Source organism: Gigantopelta aegis, chromosome 12, assembly GCF_016097555.1.
Source record: "Gigantopelta aegis isolate Gae_Host chromosome 12, Gae_host_genome, whole genome shotgun sequence".
Classification (NCBI taxonomy): Eukaryota; Metazoa; Mollusca; class Gastropoda; order Neomphalida; family Peltospiridae; genus Gigantopelta; species Gigantopelta aegis.
Window position 1 is genome coordinate 49,142,653 of NC_054710.1, and position 18,155 is coordinate 49,160,807.

Below are 18,155 nucleotides of genomic sequence, written 5' to 3' on the forward strand. Positions count from 1 at the left end.
CACACGTAAACTGCTACAGCCACTTCGATAATTCATAAAATGGTCACACTTTTGGTTTTTGTAAAGTGTTTTTTCAAATTGACTCTCTGTTTTGTTACCTGTGTCATTTGATTCACTTAGGGCGGGATTTAACTCAGTCGGTTGAGTGCTCGCTTGAGGTACCAGTGTCACAGGATGGAACCACCTCAGTGGATCCATTCAACTGATATTTTTGTTCAGTGCATCACAGCTGGTAAAAGGCTGTGGCATGTGTTTTCCTGTCTGTGGGAAAGCGGATATAAAAGATCCCTTGCTGCATTAGGAAACAAATGTAGCGGGTTTCCTCTAACAACTATTTGTCAGAATTACCAAATGTTTGACATCAAATAGCCGATGAATAATAAATCAATGTGTTTTAGTGGTGTCGTTAAACTTTTTTTATTTTTTTTAATCCACTCAATTTTTTCTCCTTTTTTTCAAATAGGCTGACAGCGTTGTTAAAACAAGTCTGTATATTTTTTATATATATGCAAATGTATGCAGCAAAAAAACAACCCAGACGATATTTTTCCCCAGTACCTATTGCCTGTACCAGCTCCCATTAAACGCAGGGCCGTACCGTGGTCTGGACATGGGGGTGTGGTAAACTGTCCTGAAAACGCGTCTCTTCTTGTCTTCATTACGAATATTTCGGACCTCGGCTCATTTGCCTTGCACAAACTCAACTTGCTAATCCTATTACAATTCTGTGTCACCCCTCTCCCCTTTACAAATGTCTAGATCTGCCCCTGCTATCAAATGTATTATTTTAAAACTTATATTTGACGGACTGTACAATGTTTTACTTTCATCTTTTTAAAATTCAACATCATATTTTCTCTACAATTTAGAAATAAAAGATATATTCATGCACAAATGACTGCCTGGTCAAGTGACTATTATTTTGATTGGGGTGAAAACAAAAAAATAAACCCACCCAAAATACACCCGAACAGTGGCGTAGCGTGGGCGGGGCCGCCGGGGCGGTTGCCCTGGGCGCAAAATTCTGGATTGGTGGAAGGGACTCGGGGAGTGCTAACGGTCAACTGTTAGGGGGCGCAATACTTGCCTTGCCCTGGGCGCTGGCAACCTACGCTACGCCACTGCACCCAAACGTCATCTTGCATTTTGCCTTCACAAATAATAAACTCGTTTATGACCTGGGAAAATTTTAGTTGCAGATCCATGGGGTGGACATGACATTTTGTTTTTCTTTCTCTTTTAATGCAGACCCTTTTTGCAGTATATCAACTACTTAGTTGGAAAACACGAACTGAAATCACCATAACTGGTTTTTGGGTTTTTTTTAAAGTGCATATCGACTTGTCCAAATCAGGCCAGTAGGAACCGAGGGGGCCTGGGGGTACGCCCCCCCCCCCCCCCCACTTGTGAGACTTTTTTTTTATCACATTAATTTTTACCATTGTAACCCAAAATCTGATATAGAGTTTGTACCCGATCCATCATTGCCCCCCCCCCCCACCCCCCATCCACACACACAAACACACTCCCAAAGCAAATACAGGGAATTGACCCATAATATAGTGTTTTTAACTACATAGGTTAACATTGTCGCCTATAGGAATTTATTTGGTACAGTACAACCGTTGTGTTGGTATACCGGACACAGTGGTTTCCAAACTTTATCAAGTTTATTCGTTTTTTCTTTTAAAAGTTATAAGTTTGTTCTGTTTAACGACAGTACTAGAGCACATTGATTTATTAATAATCGGCTTTAGATGTCAACTTTCTGCTAAATGAGCTGCAAAAGAAAACAGACGTAGATTTACGTGCAAAGTAAGTTAGTAGTATTTCTACGACCGGCTTCGTGAAATGGAGTAAACGTACACGTAGACGTAGACGTACGACAGGTGTAAGTTTTACACGTAAACGTAAAATTACGATGTTTAGTGAAATAGGCCCCTGACCTACTTCTCCAAAGGAGGTCACAAGATGACTGCCTCCATTTGGTTTGCGGACCAAGAATGAGAGGTTGAGATATTCCACTGTTACATTAACTTGTTCTGGGGTAGCAAAAATGCCCATAGCTTCTAGTTCATCAAACTTAGCTTTGACTTCAATCAGAGTGTCTTTATTACAACTGGGCAGCCGACCTTTCCTTTGGGGTGATAGTGTGGGGCCCATGTTTACAACCGCTTCGAGTTTACCACTGGCACCATTATACTTTGAGACAGTTGGGTTGAACACATTATCATATGCTAAATGAAGTTTGTTGAATTTGTCACGTATATCAGGGGACAAACATCCATCAGGATCCACGGAAATTTGCTCCGAGAACGGTTGTGTATTCATGGTATTAGGTGCAGAGGTGGACTGTGGAACTTGCTCCTGACCATAAACTGTGTCATCTGTATGGGAGATGGATTTTACCTGGCAAACACGTTCATTTCTTTTTAACATTATGGGGTCGTTTGTGGTGTTGAACACTCTTATAGTATGCCCAACAGAATGTACTTCTTGAACTGGTGCATGCTCTCTCCAACTTGCTGTTAATATTACTGGGACTGTCAAACCAGGGCTCTAAAGCCCACTTGGAATCAGTGCCCGAAGTCAAAGGTGTGGTAAGTTCAATGAATTCTCCTGGTAAGATGTAGGTTTGTCGTAGGGGTCCACGAAGTAGGATGCCTGGGTACGTCGTACTGAAGCCTGATTCTGTGCCTGGCGTCCATAGAAGAGGACCGTCGAGCCCTTAATAACGATCTGTGTTTTGGCAGGACGAGTGGCAATGTCATTAGTAACATGAAAGGGATTACCAGCAAGAACATCTACATCAAGTTGTCTCACCACTAAGGCATCAAGTTGGAATGTATTATCCTCTCTGGTCAGTTGACAATGAACTTCTCCTATGACATCCAGTGGTGTGACACCATCTGCTTGGCGTGCCATTTGAGATGCAGGACTTATTGGCAGTTTTATGCTTTGAGCAAAAGAAGCGCGTACCATATTGGTAGTAGCACCGGTGTCCAAAGTCAAACGCACGAGATGATGTGTATAAAACGTGTTCAAGAATGGAGATTGTACGACATCCACCCGACAAACAGTTGGCTGATCAATGAGGGGATCATTGTAATTTTCAGACTGAAACTCATCTTCATCTGGTAGGCACTCCTCATCATCAGTGACAAAACGAGAACGACCATACATCAAACGTCTGTCAGATTCAGGAAGGTGTTTACAACTGCTTAAGTAATGGGTATTGTATGTGGCCGGCCGGCTGCTTTACACAAAGTACAGTTCTTTGATTGTTTCTGGCTGTGTGAACCCCTCTGTTAAAAAGTGGGGTACCTTTTACTATATGGTGAGAAGGATGCAGTGCATGCGAAGGACTTTTGTGTCATCTATGCTACGTAGCTCATCCAACAGAGATGGAAGTGCTTGGGAAATCTCTGGTTTCAAGGAAGCAACAGATCGATTTCTGAGTTCTGTGTGTACTTCTGCTGTACAAGTTGCGGGAGACCACTGTGAATAAGTTGGAGCCACAACACGACCACAATGTTTTCAAGAGTTGGTGTAAGATCTTCATCCGAATCAATGGCCTGTCCATGGTGCGTAATTCCACCATCCACAGTCAATAAATTATCCTCAATAAATGCCATTAAACGCCGATATATAAGTCTTCAGGTCGCTCATCAGGTTGCAGTTTAATGTCACAAAGGTCAAGGAAATGTGCCCCCATAGACTGGAACCCATAGTGCTGACGAATCTCTTGCCAGATATCGTCAAGAGAAGTGGAATTTTTTATTATCGAGTTGCATGACATCACTGAACAATAATTAGCTATCTGTCCAAGCACGAGGTCGAGTTGAGCATTTTTTTGAGCAGCTGTTTTCCGTTGAGCCTCGGGTACAGATACATTATCGTTCCGAAATCCCCTTTCAGGATTAGCGGCGGTCGTTTTTTTGCCATGTGGTCCCTTTTGTTATGAACGGTGCGAAGTTATTGTCGAGCGACAAAATATACATTAAGTTTTGTTTCCAGTTTTCAAATGAATTAATGGTCTCATTTTTAGTGAGCTGCCATTGTTTGGGGGCTCTACTATTAGCCATGATTAATATAAAATGTCAGTAAGTTAGTTAGATTTAACAGTTTGTCACAAATAACCGCAGCGGAAGTTACGAGATCGTGTTTACCTCGACAACAGGAATGCTACTGTTAATACATGTGCTTGAAATTTTGACAGTGTTCTGTTGAATACTTTGTGTGATGTGAAAAGGTCAAAGATGTTGATAACATCGATTTCTTTGTGTTGAAATCTTCAAAGGCGTAGATTACAAACGCTGCCACCACGCCAATAAGGACAACATCTATGTTTTCCAGACGAAGTTTTATATAAAAAGAGAGGATACTCAAAAACAGGATTGTTGAAGAAAACGAAAACATGCAAAAAAACGTACTTGAATTTAAAACGAAATAATGTTAATGAACACGTTCAATTAATATACTGGTGCAGATGTGGTCATATAGCAAAAAAATGAGACCAGGGCTAGCTCTGGGTGGGCAAAACACTTTGCCAAATTGTCTATTAAACTTCAAAAATTGCAGAAATTGTCAGTTATTTTCTAAATAAATGTCAATTATTACATGCAATTATTTTGCCAAACTAAAATAAAATTTGCCGACTGCTTTCAAAATTCGTAATTGCATGGTGAATATGGCTCTCAATTTTGGAGTGAATATAAATGCTTATATAATGTATGTTCACAATGGTGTATGTTGTTAGTGCCAACGAGAACCCGTGCTATGGGCAATCTTCGCTTGAAGTTGGGCAATTTAGCATGGGTTTTAATGGCAGATGACATCTGTGTAGTGAGACCATATCTAAAATATACTACATATGAAAATACTACTTTCCCTTCTTTCATATCATAATTAGTATATTAAATTATTTATATAATGTCACGTCCTGGCTGATTTGACATATAAAAGTCAGTTTTATATAAAAACTATTTTTCAGAAATAAAAATCCTTTTTAATTCTCCTTCTTCTCAATGTTCCAAGTATAAATGAAAAGTATAATGATGACTGGTTGTATTACATGATTAAAATAACCACCTCAAACTTTGAGCCAGGACGAGACATTGAGCCAGGGCGTGACATTCAAGATGGCATGTTAAATTGAGTAAAGATACCATTTTGCTGCGTATTGAGTCGTCTCAGACTTCAATGGAGATGAAAAGAATATGAGTCAACTACAAGTTCTCAACTTTTGCATGAGTCTCACTGCACAGAAGCATAGCATACATAAGCCATAGGAATATTTGTTTTGTTGGAAGGTGCTGGTTATAGCTATTTACTGAATTATTTATCTATGACAGTAGTTTTCAGGGCTCGACAGTAAGGATTGTCCGACTGTCCGGAACAGGTAGAATTTACTGGGGACATGTGAATACCCCATGTCACCTGCCCGACCAGACAGGTGCTTCCAAATCCGATGATATCACTAATTTTTCGCATTTATTCAGCGTGAACACGATCTTGTTGATTCTGTCCCAATGTCGGAAGTTGACATTTCGGTAACTTCCAATACGCATGCGTTAAAATGCCATAACGCAACAGATCAATCACGATACTTCTTATGGCAAGCCATGGCTTTATGTAACGTGCTGTCATTGGTCAATTGCTGTCATCTGTAGTACGTCGTCTGCTGGACTGGAAAAGGGCCAGGGGCAGCATATATTTACGAAAGTATTTTCTCACAAAACGACCCTTCTTAATCAATTTAAAAAAAACATGCAGTGATTTCAGTAGAATTCGGAAGTAATTGGCAGAGTAGCAAATGTAAACGGCAAAAGACCTACATACATCATACTTCCATCTGTATAAATAGTTGCATCAATAAGATTAAAGTAGACGGCAAAATAATTTAATTAGGGTAAAATAGACGGACAATTTCGCACCATATATTATAAGTTGTCATTGCTGGCACCTATTGAAAACAATAACATGTGACATCCAGTAAAAAAAACCCATCAATTATCTGCCAAATAATTTAATTTTTATCACTTTCTGACGAAGCATAAACTTGTGTTTTGCATGATATTTAATATAACCACATCATGAAAACATGTTTAGAAGTCTATGGTGTGAATTTGTTTATTGTGATATGGATGCGGCTACAATTGACGTTTGGTTTGAAACTCGAGTGCTAATGTTCTCTTATTATTGTCATTTGATTGTGGGTTTTTAATTTTTTTTATTGACATTTATGACTGACTGACTACATTGAATATTTTATTGTTAAGTGCACAATCTTATTTTGTGATGCAATAAAGATTCTTCTAGCTGATTCCTGGATACTGATTTCTAATACATGTCATGTGATGAATGCGGCAAAAAAAAAAAAAAAAAAAAAAAATATACAAGGACATGTGGTATATCTGATGGGACAGGTAGTTTTATTTCTTGCATGTCCTACAGGACAGGTGCCTTAAAAAGTTAATGTAGAGACCTGATTTTGAACTCACAAACGTCAGAAACAAGACTGCCGACAGATACATAATTTATTCAACCAATCACAAGTTGTGTTCATTTATGTCGACGCCTTCTTACTGTGCATATATTTTAACAGTTGACCAATGGCAGTCAACCTCTTATGACTGCTGCGTGAAGGATATAGTTTGGAACCAGACGTCAAACGTGATTATTTATAAATATATTTTCCAAATAATTATTATTAAATGAAAAAAAATAAAATAATAATAATAATAAAATTTAAGCACTTTCCAGGATTCGTGCATACCCTGGTATAATAAATTTAACTTACACGGCATGATACATGTGGATTTTCCAGTTCCCGTTGGTCCATCTTGACAAGTCCAATTCCCAACATCGACTGAAGTGTTGAACGATTGTATGATAAGAGTACATGTTGCATTAGTTGTGTTAGGAACACCATCGTATCCAGTTATACCTCTAACAGGATCACATGCATCGTTGTTTGTGTTACATTCCATAACCACTGTAGATGTTCTACCATTAGGTCTCCACCATGTGAATCCACTACGTAATGTGCCAGAAATAACACTACAGGTTAAGTCTGTACTTTTTGCAGGCTTTCCACACTGAACAAATGTAGTGGCTTCACCTGGGAAAAGAAACAAAACACATTGATTTTTTAATTTAAATATATATATATATATATTTATATAATGTACAGTCAAACTTCAATAACTCGATCTTGAAGGGGACGAGGAAATAGTTCGAGTTTCAGGGAGTTCGAGTTTTCGAAATTAATATATAAGAGTTCAAATTTGAAACTGCATTTCAGCTGGTTTATTTTGCTTAATATTGTAAGAAGCGTGTGCTTCGCTGCCTACCTCTGAACTCTAAAAACTATGCATCCCCAGTAAAAAAGCGAATTAATATATCAGTCACCAAACGCCACAACACCCCATCTCATCCCACCCCACCCCAGCTGTTGACATCTTCGACGCCTGTCGTACATTCATTTTGCTTATATTGTAAAAGTAAGTAAATAAAACAAAAAGGATCACCCAGATGAATTTGAAATATATGCTTGGGCATATAGGCCACATGTATTTATTGACAGAAAAAGACGAAAAAGGAAGGCATTTACATACATATATAAATAACAAAAAGTAACATTGACGTATTTTGCAGATGTCAAAATATGGTGGAACGTAACTAAGAAATAAAACACTGAATGCCGAATAACACTGTAAGTACATTTGTTTTACACAAAATTATTTATGCTTTTCACCTCTACTTTCTTTCTCCAATCTGGCCACTCACCCTCCATTTCTTGGCCCTACGCAAGATTGCTTGGATGACAAGAAAGCAGAAATTTTTTAAACCGATCTGGCAAACTCCACATTACCGGGTCCTTTCCCAGATTGCTCGATCTGTGAAGTATCAATTTTTAACATAACTAAATGACTGGTAATTGATAAACATTAACTGATACATCAATAAAAAAGCTAAAGTTTGATACGATTCACACATTTGAGAGCAAAAACAAACAGCACTAACAATTATTACAAACGCTCTTTGAAGTTAACCAGACTGCGGCTGTAATTAAGTATTACGTAGCGAGGTTCTCCACCACGGACAAACACAAACATAGGATCATTTTTCGTTCCGCTTAGTCGGCGATCTGTTATTCTGTAATTATCACCCTAATCCTCGACAGCCAAGACCACCCGAGACAGGCGCGCTTCGCTTGTTTGACATGATTGACAATACATTCGTCTTTAAAATACTATCCGCAACGACAGTTTGATCAATCCACATGTGTCGAGTTTTAGAGGTGCATACTCTATTAAATCTTTATGGCGGAACCAAAGAATTAGGTGGAGAGATTGAAGTTATTGAGTTTTCGAAGTTTGAGTTTTCGAAGGTCGTTATTACTAGTTTGTATAGCAACTCAGCCGGGACTGTCGCTTCAGATCTAGAGATCGAAGATGGAGTGATCGAAGTTTGACTATATATATATATATATATATATATATATATATATATATATATACACACATACATACAATGTTCTCGCTGGGTGAAAATTAAAGGAGGGTGGCCGCGCAGCACCACACCCTTCAAAAAAAAAAAAAAAAAAAAAAAAAAAAAAAAACAATTGGGACGGGGGGAAGCTTGGTGGTTACCATGTTGTTGTGTTCTTTACTGAACCGAAGATGTCTGATATTCACTGGCAGTTCCGGTTTTGCTCAACCGATCTAAGTTTTAATATTATTATTTTAATAAAGATTTCAAGATATACGAAAAACTAAAAAGACATTTGTGTGATCCCCTCATGTCGAAAATGTTTTTTATCATCTTCATCGAATGAATCGATTGCTGTGATAAAATATTATCGCCAACTGATAAAAAGTAGTTTTGTTTTTGTAGTAGCGGTGTATATATTATTTGGCACCCAAGATGAATGATTTTAATGCCAAACACTACCACTTCCGTTGATTTTATAAGCGGTGATATCCCCCCCCCCCCCAAAATGAAAAGTTTACAATATGTTATAAGAACTACTGAATACTAAAAATCGTCAGTTACAATCAGTTATATCTGTAACTGAGGACAAAATATCAGACGACAGTTAGTGGAAACAAAAGATAGAGTGACCGTTCTGTCACGTGACAAATTTGGCGCCAAATAAGTGGGGGTTTTCTAGTCGAAGATTGCCGAATCCATAAAAAATAAAAATGTTTTCATTGCTGAAATAAAATATAATTTTTGTTTGTATTAAACATACAAATACAGGTATAGGGCAAAATAGAGCCTGTTAAAAATACTATTAAATTATGTTACGGTAACCGTCGTAAATGTTTGGTCAGTTGCTTTTTCGTACACAACGCGGCTTGTTTCCTTTGATGTCCAGACGGATTGTTGTGGGTTTTTTATGTGTGGAAAAAAGTGTGCATTTGGAAATAGCAGATTTATAGGTGCTGGAAAATATAGTAGGGTGCTGGAAAATAAAGAGGGGTGCAGAAAAATAAAGGAGGGTGGAGAACGTGAAAGGAGGGCGGCAAAATGCAATAGCAGGGCGGGCCGTCCCGCTTAAATGGAGCAGCGAGAACACTGATATATATATACACATACAATGTATATATATATATATATATATATACATATGGAAATTAATTAAGCAACACCCGTATTTGCTCAGACTGAGCGACTTTAATGAACTGGTGCATGAAATGTGTCAAAGATTTCCATACCATATGAAATTTTCAATGAACAGAAAGGGATGAGGAGAAACAAAGCCAATAATACCATGACATAATGTGGTTTATTTGAAGATGGTACAGATTTGGAAAATGTCTTCATTTCATTCAAAAACATTACGAATTTCACTGTTGTTGCACAGATTTAACTGCCAGTACCATGCACACTTCTGGTTCACGGAATTGAAGAATAATGTCTGGCAAGTCCAAATATTGACTTTCCATCAGTATCTCGTGTAACCTCCCTGCACATGAACAACTGCTTCAAGACACCTCCTCATTCCTTGGATCAATCTCTGGATTTGATTTTGAGGAATCCTGTTCCAATCCTCATGCAAAGCAGCAGTCAATTCATTGAGAGTCTGGACAGGTGGGTCTCTCTGTTGAACACGACGGCCTAAAATGTCCCACAGATGCTCAATGGGATTGAGATCTGGACTCATGGCTGGCCATGGAATGGTCTCAACAGCATTCTGTTGCAAGAACTCTGTGAGGCCTGGCATTGTCATCCATGAAGATGGGTCTTGTGGCTAGAGGATGATTATCAAAATGGGGGACAACAGCTCTCTCAAGGATCTCCTGTTGATACCGAGGCCCATTGACTCCCATGAACGGCGCCTAACAAGTCTCAACAATGTTCTATCCTCTCTTATTGTTGTCTTACGGGGTCTGCCAGGTCTTGGACGATCTTTAACATCACTGGTAGCCCTGTGTTTGTTCAACAGTCTTGAAATGATGGAAATATTGCGCCCAAGTTGACGTCCAATTTGTCTGAGGGACATTCCTGCATTTTTCATGCCAGTAATTTGCCAACGTGTCGCCTCTGACAATTTACGACGTGCCATGACAATTATGGTACTGAATATTCAATGCAAATTGACAGGAGAGAGTGTGACATGTAATCATTACAAACTTGATTTCAACACTGTTGAGGGTATGACATTTCACGTGCATTGTTCGTCGTTGCACGTGCATTAAATATCTCCACGAAAGTCATGCTATTCAGCAAGATGCCACATGTCAATAATTCATTCAAGAAAATGCTATATTTTCGTAATTCACAGAATTATAGGTCTATGAATTGGGTGTTGCTTAATTTATTTCCATATGTGTGTATATATATATATATATATATATATATATATATATCAGTGCTCAATTTTAGAGATTTTGGTTGCTTGCCAGGAGGGAAAGTATGGGTTCACATTGAGGTTGCCCCTCCAAAAATTTGGTTGCCCTGATTTCATCATTTTTTTGAAAATAGAGTTATATTTATATTCCAATAAAACAGCAACCAACAGTTTTGGAACTAATATGTTGTCACTGTAAAATGTAATATGTACTCTCCGACAATAAAAGGTTTTGTATTAGAAATTTAAACTTTGGAAATGTCAAATATTTTGGGAATGATAAAGACCAGAATAAAATTGATACACACATTAGTTCTTTTCTTTCTTTTTTTGTTTTTAAGTCGAAATGTGAATTAAAAAAAGTAGAGATAAGAGGTGGATGAATCCAAAATGAAGTCTGATAAAACACAGCACACTGGGTATTGAAACATCAAAAGCAATGTCATCAACATCAGAAACTGTCAACATTAGACAGGGTTCGTACACCTTTTACAAGTTAATTTTTCATGACTTTCGATGACTCAAATAACATAATTCCATGACCATATAATAAAAAGAAACATAAATAATTTATGGCAAAGGCGACATCACGCCTTTGAATATAATTTATGATTTTATCTGGCAATAATAAAATTTTAACAGCCTCCTCCGACAGAATTGCATCCGCGCACTCCAGTCAGACCTGTTCCTGTACAAAACCAAGAACGGCCTGGTAATCATAATCGCCGTCTGGCGTACCAACGGCCAAAATGGAAAACTCATCAAGCACCGAACCTGGTGCAGACTCTTCCCCTGAACCACACACTGATTCGGGGGGCGACCCGAAACCATTGGGCCCTGAATGTAAGGCTCCGCCCACGCAGTCGAGGGATAACACCTGGAACCTCTACCCAGATCTGACAGGTCCAGATTGACCATCGTTGTAGACACAGGTGCACCCAACAAAGCTGCAGTGTCTCGGATCCCTGCCGAAGCAGACATCGGGACTGGTGGTGTTGGTTGAACTGGTCCGTCAGGAAATTCGTACATGTATGAATCCTGTGCCGAATTCTGAACCCAACGTACCACGTGTGGATTAGCCAACCCAGTTGACGTAGCCACATGCGAATGATCTAAAAGCTGATGGTGCTGTACAGGCGCCCCAACAACAGAAAGGACTTCCACTGGCGTCACACCCAAAACAACACTACCCGGCTCCGTGACCGAGGCAACACTGTGAGACTTCGCGATTTCGCCAAGTGGCTCGATCACTGAAGTAGCACCAAAAGGTGCGTTGGTCGAAACAGTGCCCTCGGGCGCCACGAGCAACCCTCCACCAGAATTCTGGTGAGACGAACAACGCTGTGAAGCGGACGTCATTCTAGAAGTAACCGACCCCTCCACAGAAGGACCAATAACCCTGCCCCCATCAGCGAGATGGGAGTCAGAACCAAGAGGCAGTCTTTCTCGCCACGACTGCACTCCCTCCAACTGACGCCTCCATTACAGGCGTCGCCTCCAAAGGCGGAGGCAAAACCAAATCCCCAGGTGGAATGGACCCCGACCTGGAAGAAACCTTCCCTGCTTCAGGCAAAGCAGGGAGCAACAGCGCCGCCTCTCCCCAGTGCCAAGCAGCGTTGCGGGTTTACTGGTATCGTCATGAAGAAGGGGAACAGACGGCAAGTCGGTACGGAGCACGACCCCGGAGGTCACCACTGTGCTCTGCCCGTCCCATTCACGTATAATCATCCTCTTATGCTCGGCGTCTTTTGACAGCTTCTTAACTTTCCCACACGTGGAAGGGGACCAAGTTACACAGATATAACACTGCCGTTCAAAAGAACAAGAACGCAGGTGTGGCATTTTATGCTATTCCGCAAATAGTAAATTTCGAAACGGAATAGTAAAACAATTCTTCCAATATTCCATCATGAAAGTGAAAATAAAGCACGGAATACCGAAAATCGCCTGTGACTGTTTTGCTTACGCTTTTTCTTCAGCTACATTTTTCTGCAGAACAAATCCTCGCGCTAATAAAACCTTTCTCATGCACTTGCCGGTACAAAATAAACGTCTTTTTGATCGAGACTAATGTTTGGAGTGAGTTCGTTTGTAATTCTAGCTAGTACGCAGTAATGCATAGACTGGTATATAAACAATTGTTCGTTACGCAATGTAGTACCGGGCCACGTAGCACAGTTAGGAAAACTAGTGGTACATTAATAATTGAAAGGATAGTACATTTTTAGACGGAATATTTTTTTTTTAAATTCACTATTCCTTTGGGATATAGTGGTAAAAAAATTAAATTTCAATCCCTGGAACGGCATGCCCGACACAACAATTGCTTGTCAACCTGGGACAGTCGTTTAAGACACCCACCCTCGGCACACACAACCAACCGGTTGGAGCCCAAGGAAGCCGTGTCAGACATTAAACCACCTGTGTAAACCACACCCACCAGACCTCGTATGACGGAGTAAGGAAACATAAAACAAAATTACAAGTTCATAAATAATTTGACAAAAGTTTACTAGATCAAAACTCGAACACGGCTGCATTGGAGCACTGCAGAATCAAAATCGAGGATATACCAGGGCTTCTAGAATTTTTATAAAATCCACTAGATCAGTGACTTAACAAATGTACTAGCCACAATTAAAAATTCACTAGCCCTACTTTACTTTATGTTAATACAATTTTACTAAATAACAGTAATAATCAGTTCTATCACCTAAAGAGGGAGATATGGCTTAAAAGTACTAACATTGGTAGGTTGGGGTGGGGGCAGGATATTCATATTTACAAAATAGACAAAACTGCAACTTTTGACCAAAAACATTCACTAGCCATCGGGCATGGCAATAGTAGTTATTTACTAGCCCAACATTGAATATCACTAGCTATGGGAATGGGGCTACCATAATCTAGAAGCCCTGTAAACGGTCTACCCATTCACAGGTGTAGGTCATACATCCGGCAAGGGGAGATAATTCTGCAGTGGAGGTCGTATAGCATTGTTGTGCTAGTACGGGAAGTTGAATAAGACTAATAAAACATTTCCTTCCTTCGTAGGTGTATTGTGTCTGTCTCAGTGTACCTATGTGGGTGTGTACATGCGTGTGGCTATATGTTTGTGTGTATGTGTCTGGCTGTCTGTATGCTTGCCTCTGTGTATGTTATGTATGTATGTATGTATGTATTTAAGAATGAATGAACACCTTGGCTCATGAATTTTTTAAAACTAAAAAATTATTTTCTAATTTTGCCCCAGGGATTCGAAATTGATTTTAAATTGACCATTATGATATACAAAATAGCACGATTTTTTTGTCAGTCTTGTTTTAAATTTATTTGGTTAGAAATATGTTTTGTTTATCAGCTGGGTACGATGTATTAGGAAAAGGGATAACAACAAACCAACCGCTGAAAAATGGACTGGTTAATTTAGAGGTTTAGACGCAGACTTAGGTGGCGGGTAGTCGTGTGGAGACTAAGTTATCCTTAAGACTTGGATTTTTTCTGTATGCAATAACCGGACGTGCTGTAATAGGGTTGCAGGTTTGCAGTTTGCAGATTTAAAAACTCCTCCTTTATAAGTTTGCCAATATCAATGCTACGTCGACTGTAAATTGTTGGAAAAATTATTTTCTTTCTTTCTACGGCTTTACCAGATTCAACATTGATTCCACATTGCAGTTTTGTCTGTAATATGTAAGAATCCAGAAGGCCTCTCATTCAAGTCTCAAGAGGTCTGCATGTTTCGTCTTTTGAACCAAGTATCAGGGGTTGTTCAATTGCAATTATTTCAAAATTTTCATCTAATGAATGGTCAGGTAGCTATAGAGTGAAATGATTGGCGACAGGGGTGTCAATTTCATGCCAAATATCATACTTATAACAAACTGCTCTAATTCTCAGTTGGTTTTGCGTTTGTCCTAACTGTGTCTTACATAAATTGCAGGTATTAGATATACTACATTTTTCGAATCACAGTTCATGTCTGTCCGAATTTGATATTTAATTTTGGTCTGTTGACTTTTGAAAGTCGACTGCGTTTTAAGTAAGTTGTGAAGTCTACACCTGGTTTTGTCGCAAATAGTAGAGGAGCCAGTGCTTATTTTGGGGGATTGGTTATGCTGAAGTTTGTATGGTTTATAGTCTTCAGTTGCCCCAAGGGGATTTTCTAATTCTCGAACAGTTTCAGATTTAAGTTTTCTTAAAAACCATTTTGAATATCCCCTAGGTTTTAAAGCACTAAATAAAAGTGAACAAGCTTCATTGAAATTCTGTTTGTTACTTGATTTTTTGTGAAATCTAATAATCTGAGATTTAACAATGCTTTTAAAGGTGTGGTGTGGATGAAAAGACTTGCTGTGGAGAAGTTGGTGTGTGTCTGTGGGTTTGAAACACTTTGTAGTCTAGGTAACCAGACGTTTCGAACTGTACCTTTATAAATTGTTACGTCAACTGATTTATCTGATATGGTGGCCTTAAGTTTGATATTGTCATCCTGTTGATTTAATAGCTCAAACAAGTTCCAAAATTCTTGTTCAAAATGTGGCCAAATGATATGTATATCGTCAAGATATATGAGGTACAAATGAGGTGTTTTACTCGATTTCTTTAAAGCAGCCTCTTCCCATTCAGCGACATAGATAGATGCAAAATTTTGACTAAAATGTTTGCCCATAGCACATCCACACACTTGCTGATACATTTCTCCATCAAACTCAAAATTCTTTCCTTTTAGGCTTAATTCTAACAGCTCAATAATGTTTGTATCTGGTCTGTTTGGATCTGGATACTTATCAAATGCTCTCTTAACTGAATCAATACCTATGCTGGTGTACAGTGGAACCTCGTTAGTCCGGACTCCATTACTCCGGAAACCTCACCGTACGGACTGTTTTATCACAAAACGAAACGACTACCCAGTAAAGTTATTCATTAATCCGGATATTCAGCTTCCGGAACCGGACGGTCATAATTCTGAACCAAATGTAAAAAGTAAAGGCAAATTGCTTCGTTTGACCGGTCGCCGCTGATTGAACATAAAAGTAATCCGCCAATTAAAGCTCAAGGAATCGACAGAGATAAAATGGCTGCACGGGATTTCACACTGCAGTTTATTTAACCATTCACCTGTGTCTGTTTAGTGTTAGTCAGACAGAGCACAAGTGTTCACAAGATCATACCCTACGGTACCCCATGACCTCGTTTTGTAACTACCCTCCTAACTTACCTGTATGATTTATTACTGAATACTGTTCATAATTGTTTTGGTGTCCAACTCAAGAGTATTGGCAGTCACCCAAAATAAAGACAAAGGAAACGTCTCTATATGTTATTGCTATCAAAACACTGGCTTGCAACTCTTTCACAAGTGGAACAATGCTCATTCAGTTTCACGCCGGTTTTGAGAGAGTTATATTTCTGTGCTAGGGCGGAGGGGATGTATCATGTCGGCGCTAGTATTATATCAGTAGATATTGCAGAAATTAATTATAATTTTGCCATTTCATATGTTTAAAATATAATCTGAAAACATAATATTTTTAAACTAATAATGATTGTATACAAGTGAGAAACAATATGCATTCCTCAACAACGTACCCACTTCGTGGAAATGAATACAACCACGTGGCCTAGATTTACAACATTAACCGGTACGACTAATAACATTTAAAACTTGTTGTCGCTAGTAATCAAACATTTAGTATCAACAATGTAACATGTTTTAAACAGTATTTCATTTTATTTAATCGCATATTCTAACATTAAGACAAGCACCTGGCAGTACACTACTGAATAGTAGACACAAAAATGTGTCGTTTTTAGTTTGTTTGTGAATCAAGGGAGATTACTCATCACGTACATTTCAGTAATCCGGAAATTCGTTAATCCGGACATTTTTTTTAATAACCATACTGTCCGGACTAACGAGGTTCCACTGTACACAGAGTCAATATCAAGAGTTACCAAAAATTAATCTTTTGGGATTTTGGTTTTTGATAATTTTGATAGAAGATCTTCAGTGTTTTTCACAAAACTTTCATGTCTATTTGCAATTGGTTTTAAGTGAAAGTCTTATGTATTGTGAAATATTGTACGATTCTGATCCACAGTCTGAAATGATTGGACGACCGGGTGGTGTGTTAATATTAGTCCATGTATCGACTGGCTTGTGGATTTTTGGAAGTAGATTTCCAAGTTTGTGATTGTGACCTGGTTTCTAAATATTTTACTTGGTTTTTTTATTAATATGTCCCTGATCTTTTAGACACTGAATAATTGCATTGAACTTTTTACAATTCTCAGGCCAAATAGCTTTGTCTAATTTTTTGTAGTACTTTGAATTATTAAGCTGTTGACGGGCTTCCCGGATATAGTTCTCCCTTGATAGAATGACAGTGGCTGACCCTTTATCTGCAGGTTTTATAACAATTTTGTGGATTTTGCGTAGTTTGGTGAGAGCACGACGTTCCATGACAGAAAGATTTTGCTGATTTGTGTAAACTGTTATATCACCCACTTTGTCCACTATCCTTTTATGAGCTTTAATGATTTCAGGATCTACACTAGAGTTTGGGGGTAACCAGCCGGAGTTTTCCGTGAATGGGATTTTTTCTACAGTTGAATGCCAAAAATAGTCGGCCAGTTTCATTTTGTGGTCAAAAACTGCCGTATCCATTACACCATTGTCAAGTTTAGCCTCTAAGCCTGTTTTTGGTTGGGGTGTGGGAACAAAATTCAGACTCCTGTCCAGTAATGATTTTTCAGCGGATGTTAGGTTAGTGTCACCAGTTAGGTTAACAATGTTAGTTCCTAGTCCTAAATCAGGGTGGACATTACCCTTTCCCGGCCTTAGTTTAAATTTAAGTACCTCATCCAACTGCAATAAAGTTTATTGACAGTTGTTTCTGTCCAGTGAATGTTGTCCTACCCAACTCAAAATCACATGCGTGAAGCACAGGTATAATTTTGATGTCCCTCATGGTTTTTGCAGCCAAATTTATTTGGTTGAGGCAGGTTTTTTGACTAGCCAAAAGTCTGTCCGAAAAGTTAAGCTCGATAAAAAGTATTTTTGACCTAGGGAAACGTTTCCGAATCGAGCTTATCGTGTTTCTCAACTGATTTATTGCACTGGTTGGATTTTGATCTTTTGAGTTTATACCAATGTTAAGAACAATGGTTTCGGGTTGAGACTTGCCCGTATAATTTGAGGCCATGGTCCAAAAGTGATTAAAATTGGTGCCTGGGTAACATTCTACTTGCACCTCAAGATGCTTGTCAAAAGTAATTCTGGAGAGAT

General features: G+C 38.8%; 1 protein-coding gene across 2 annotated transcripts in view; it reads right to left on the reverse strand.

Moving 5' to 3' along the window:
• The window catches only part of LOC121386183, a 196,997-nt gene that overhangs the window by 159,013 nt on the left and 19,829 nt on the right, over positions 1-18,155 (reverse strand). The window contains exons 1-2 of one of the 2 annotated variants that reach the window (XM_041517008.1): positions 7,792-7,903; positions 6,803-7,123 (exon numbers count right to left, since the gene is read on the reverse strand). In XM_041517008.1, the coding sequence (XP_041372942.1) occupies positions 6,803-7,123; positions 7,792-7,798 (328 nt within the window). In that variant the 5' untranslated portion in view covers positions 7,799-7,903. Of the gene's footprint in view, positions 1-6,802; positions 7,124-7,791; positions 7,904-18,155 lie in introns of those variants that run through there. The other variant, XM_041517007.1, reaches the window with a different exon arrangement.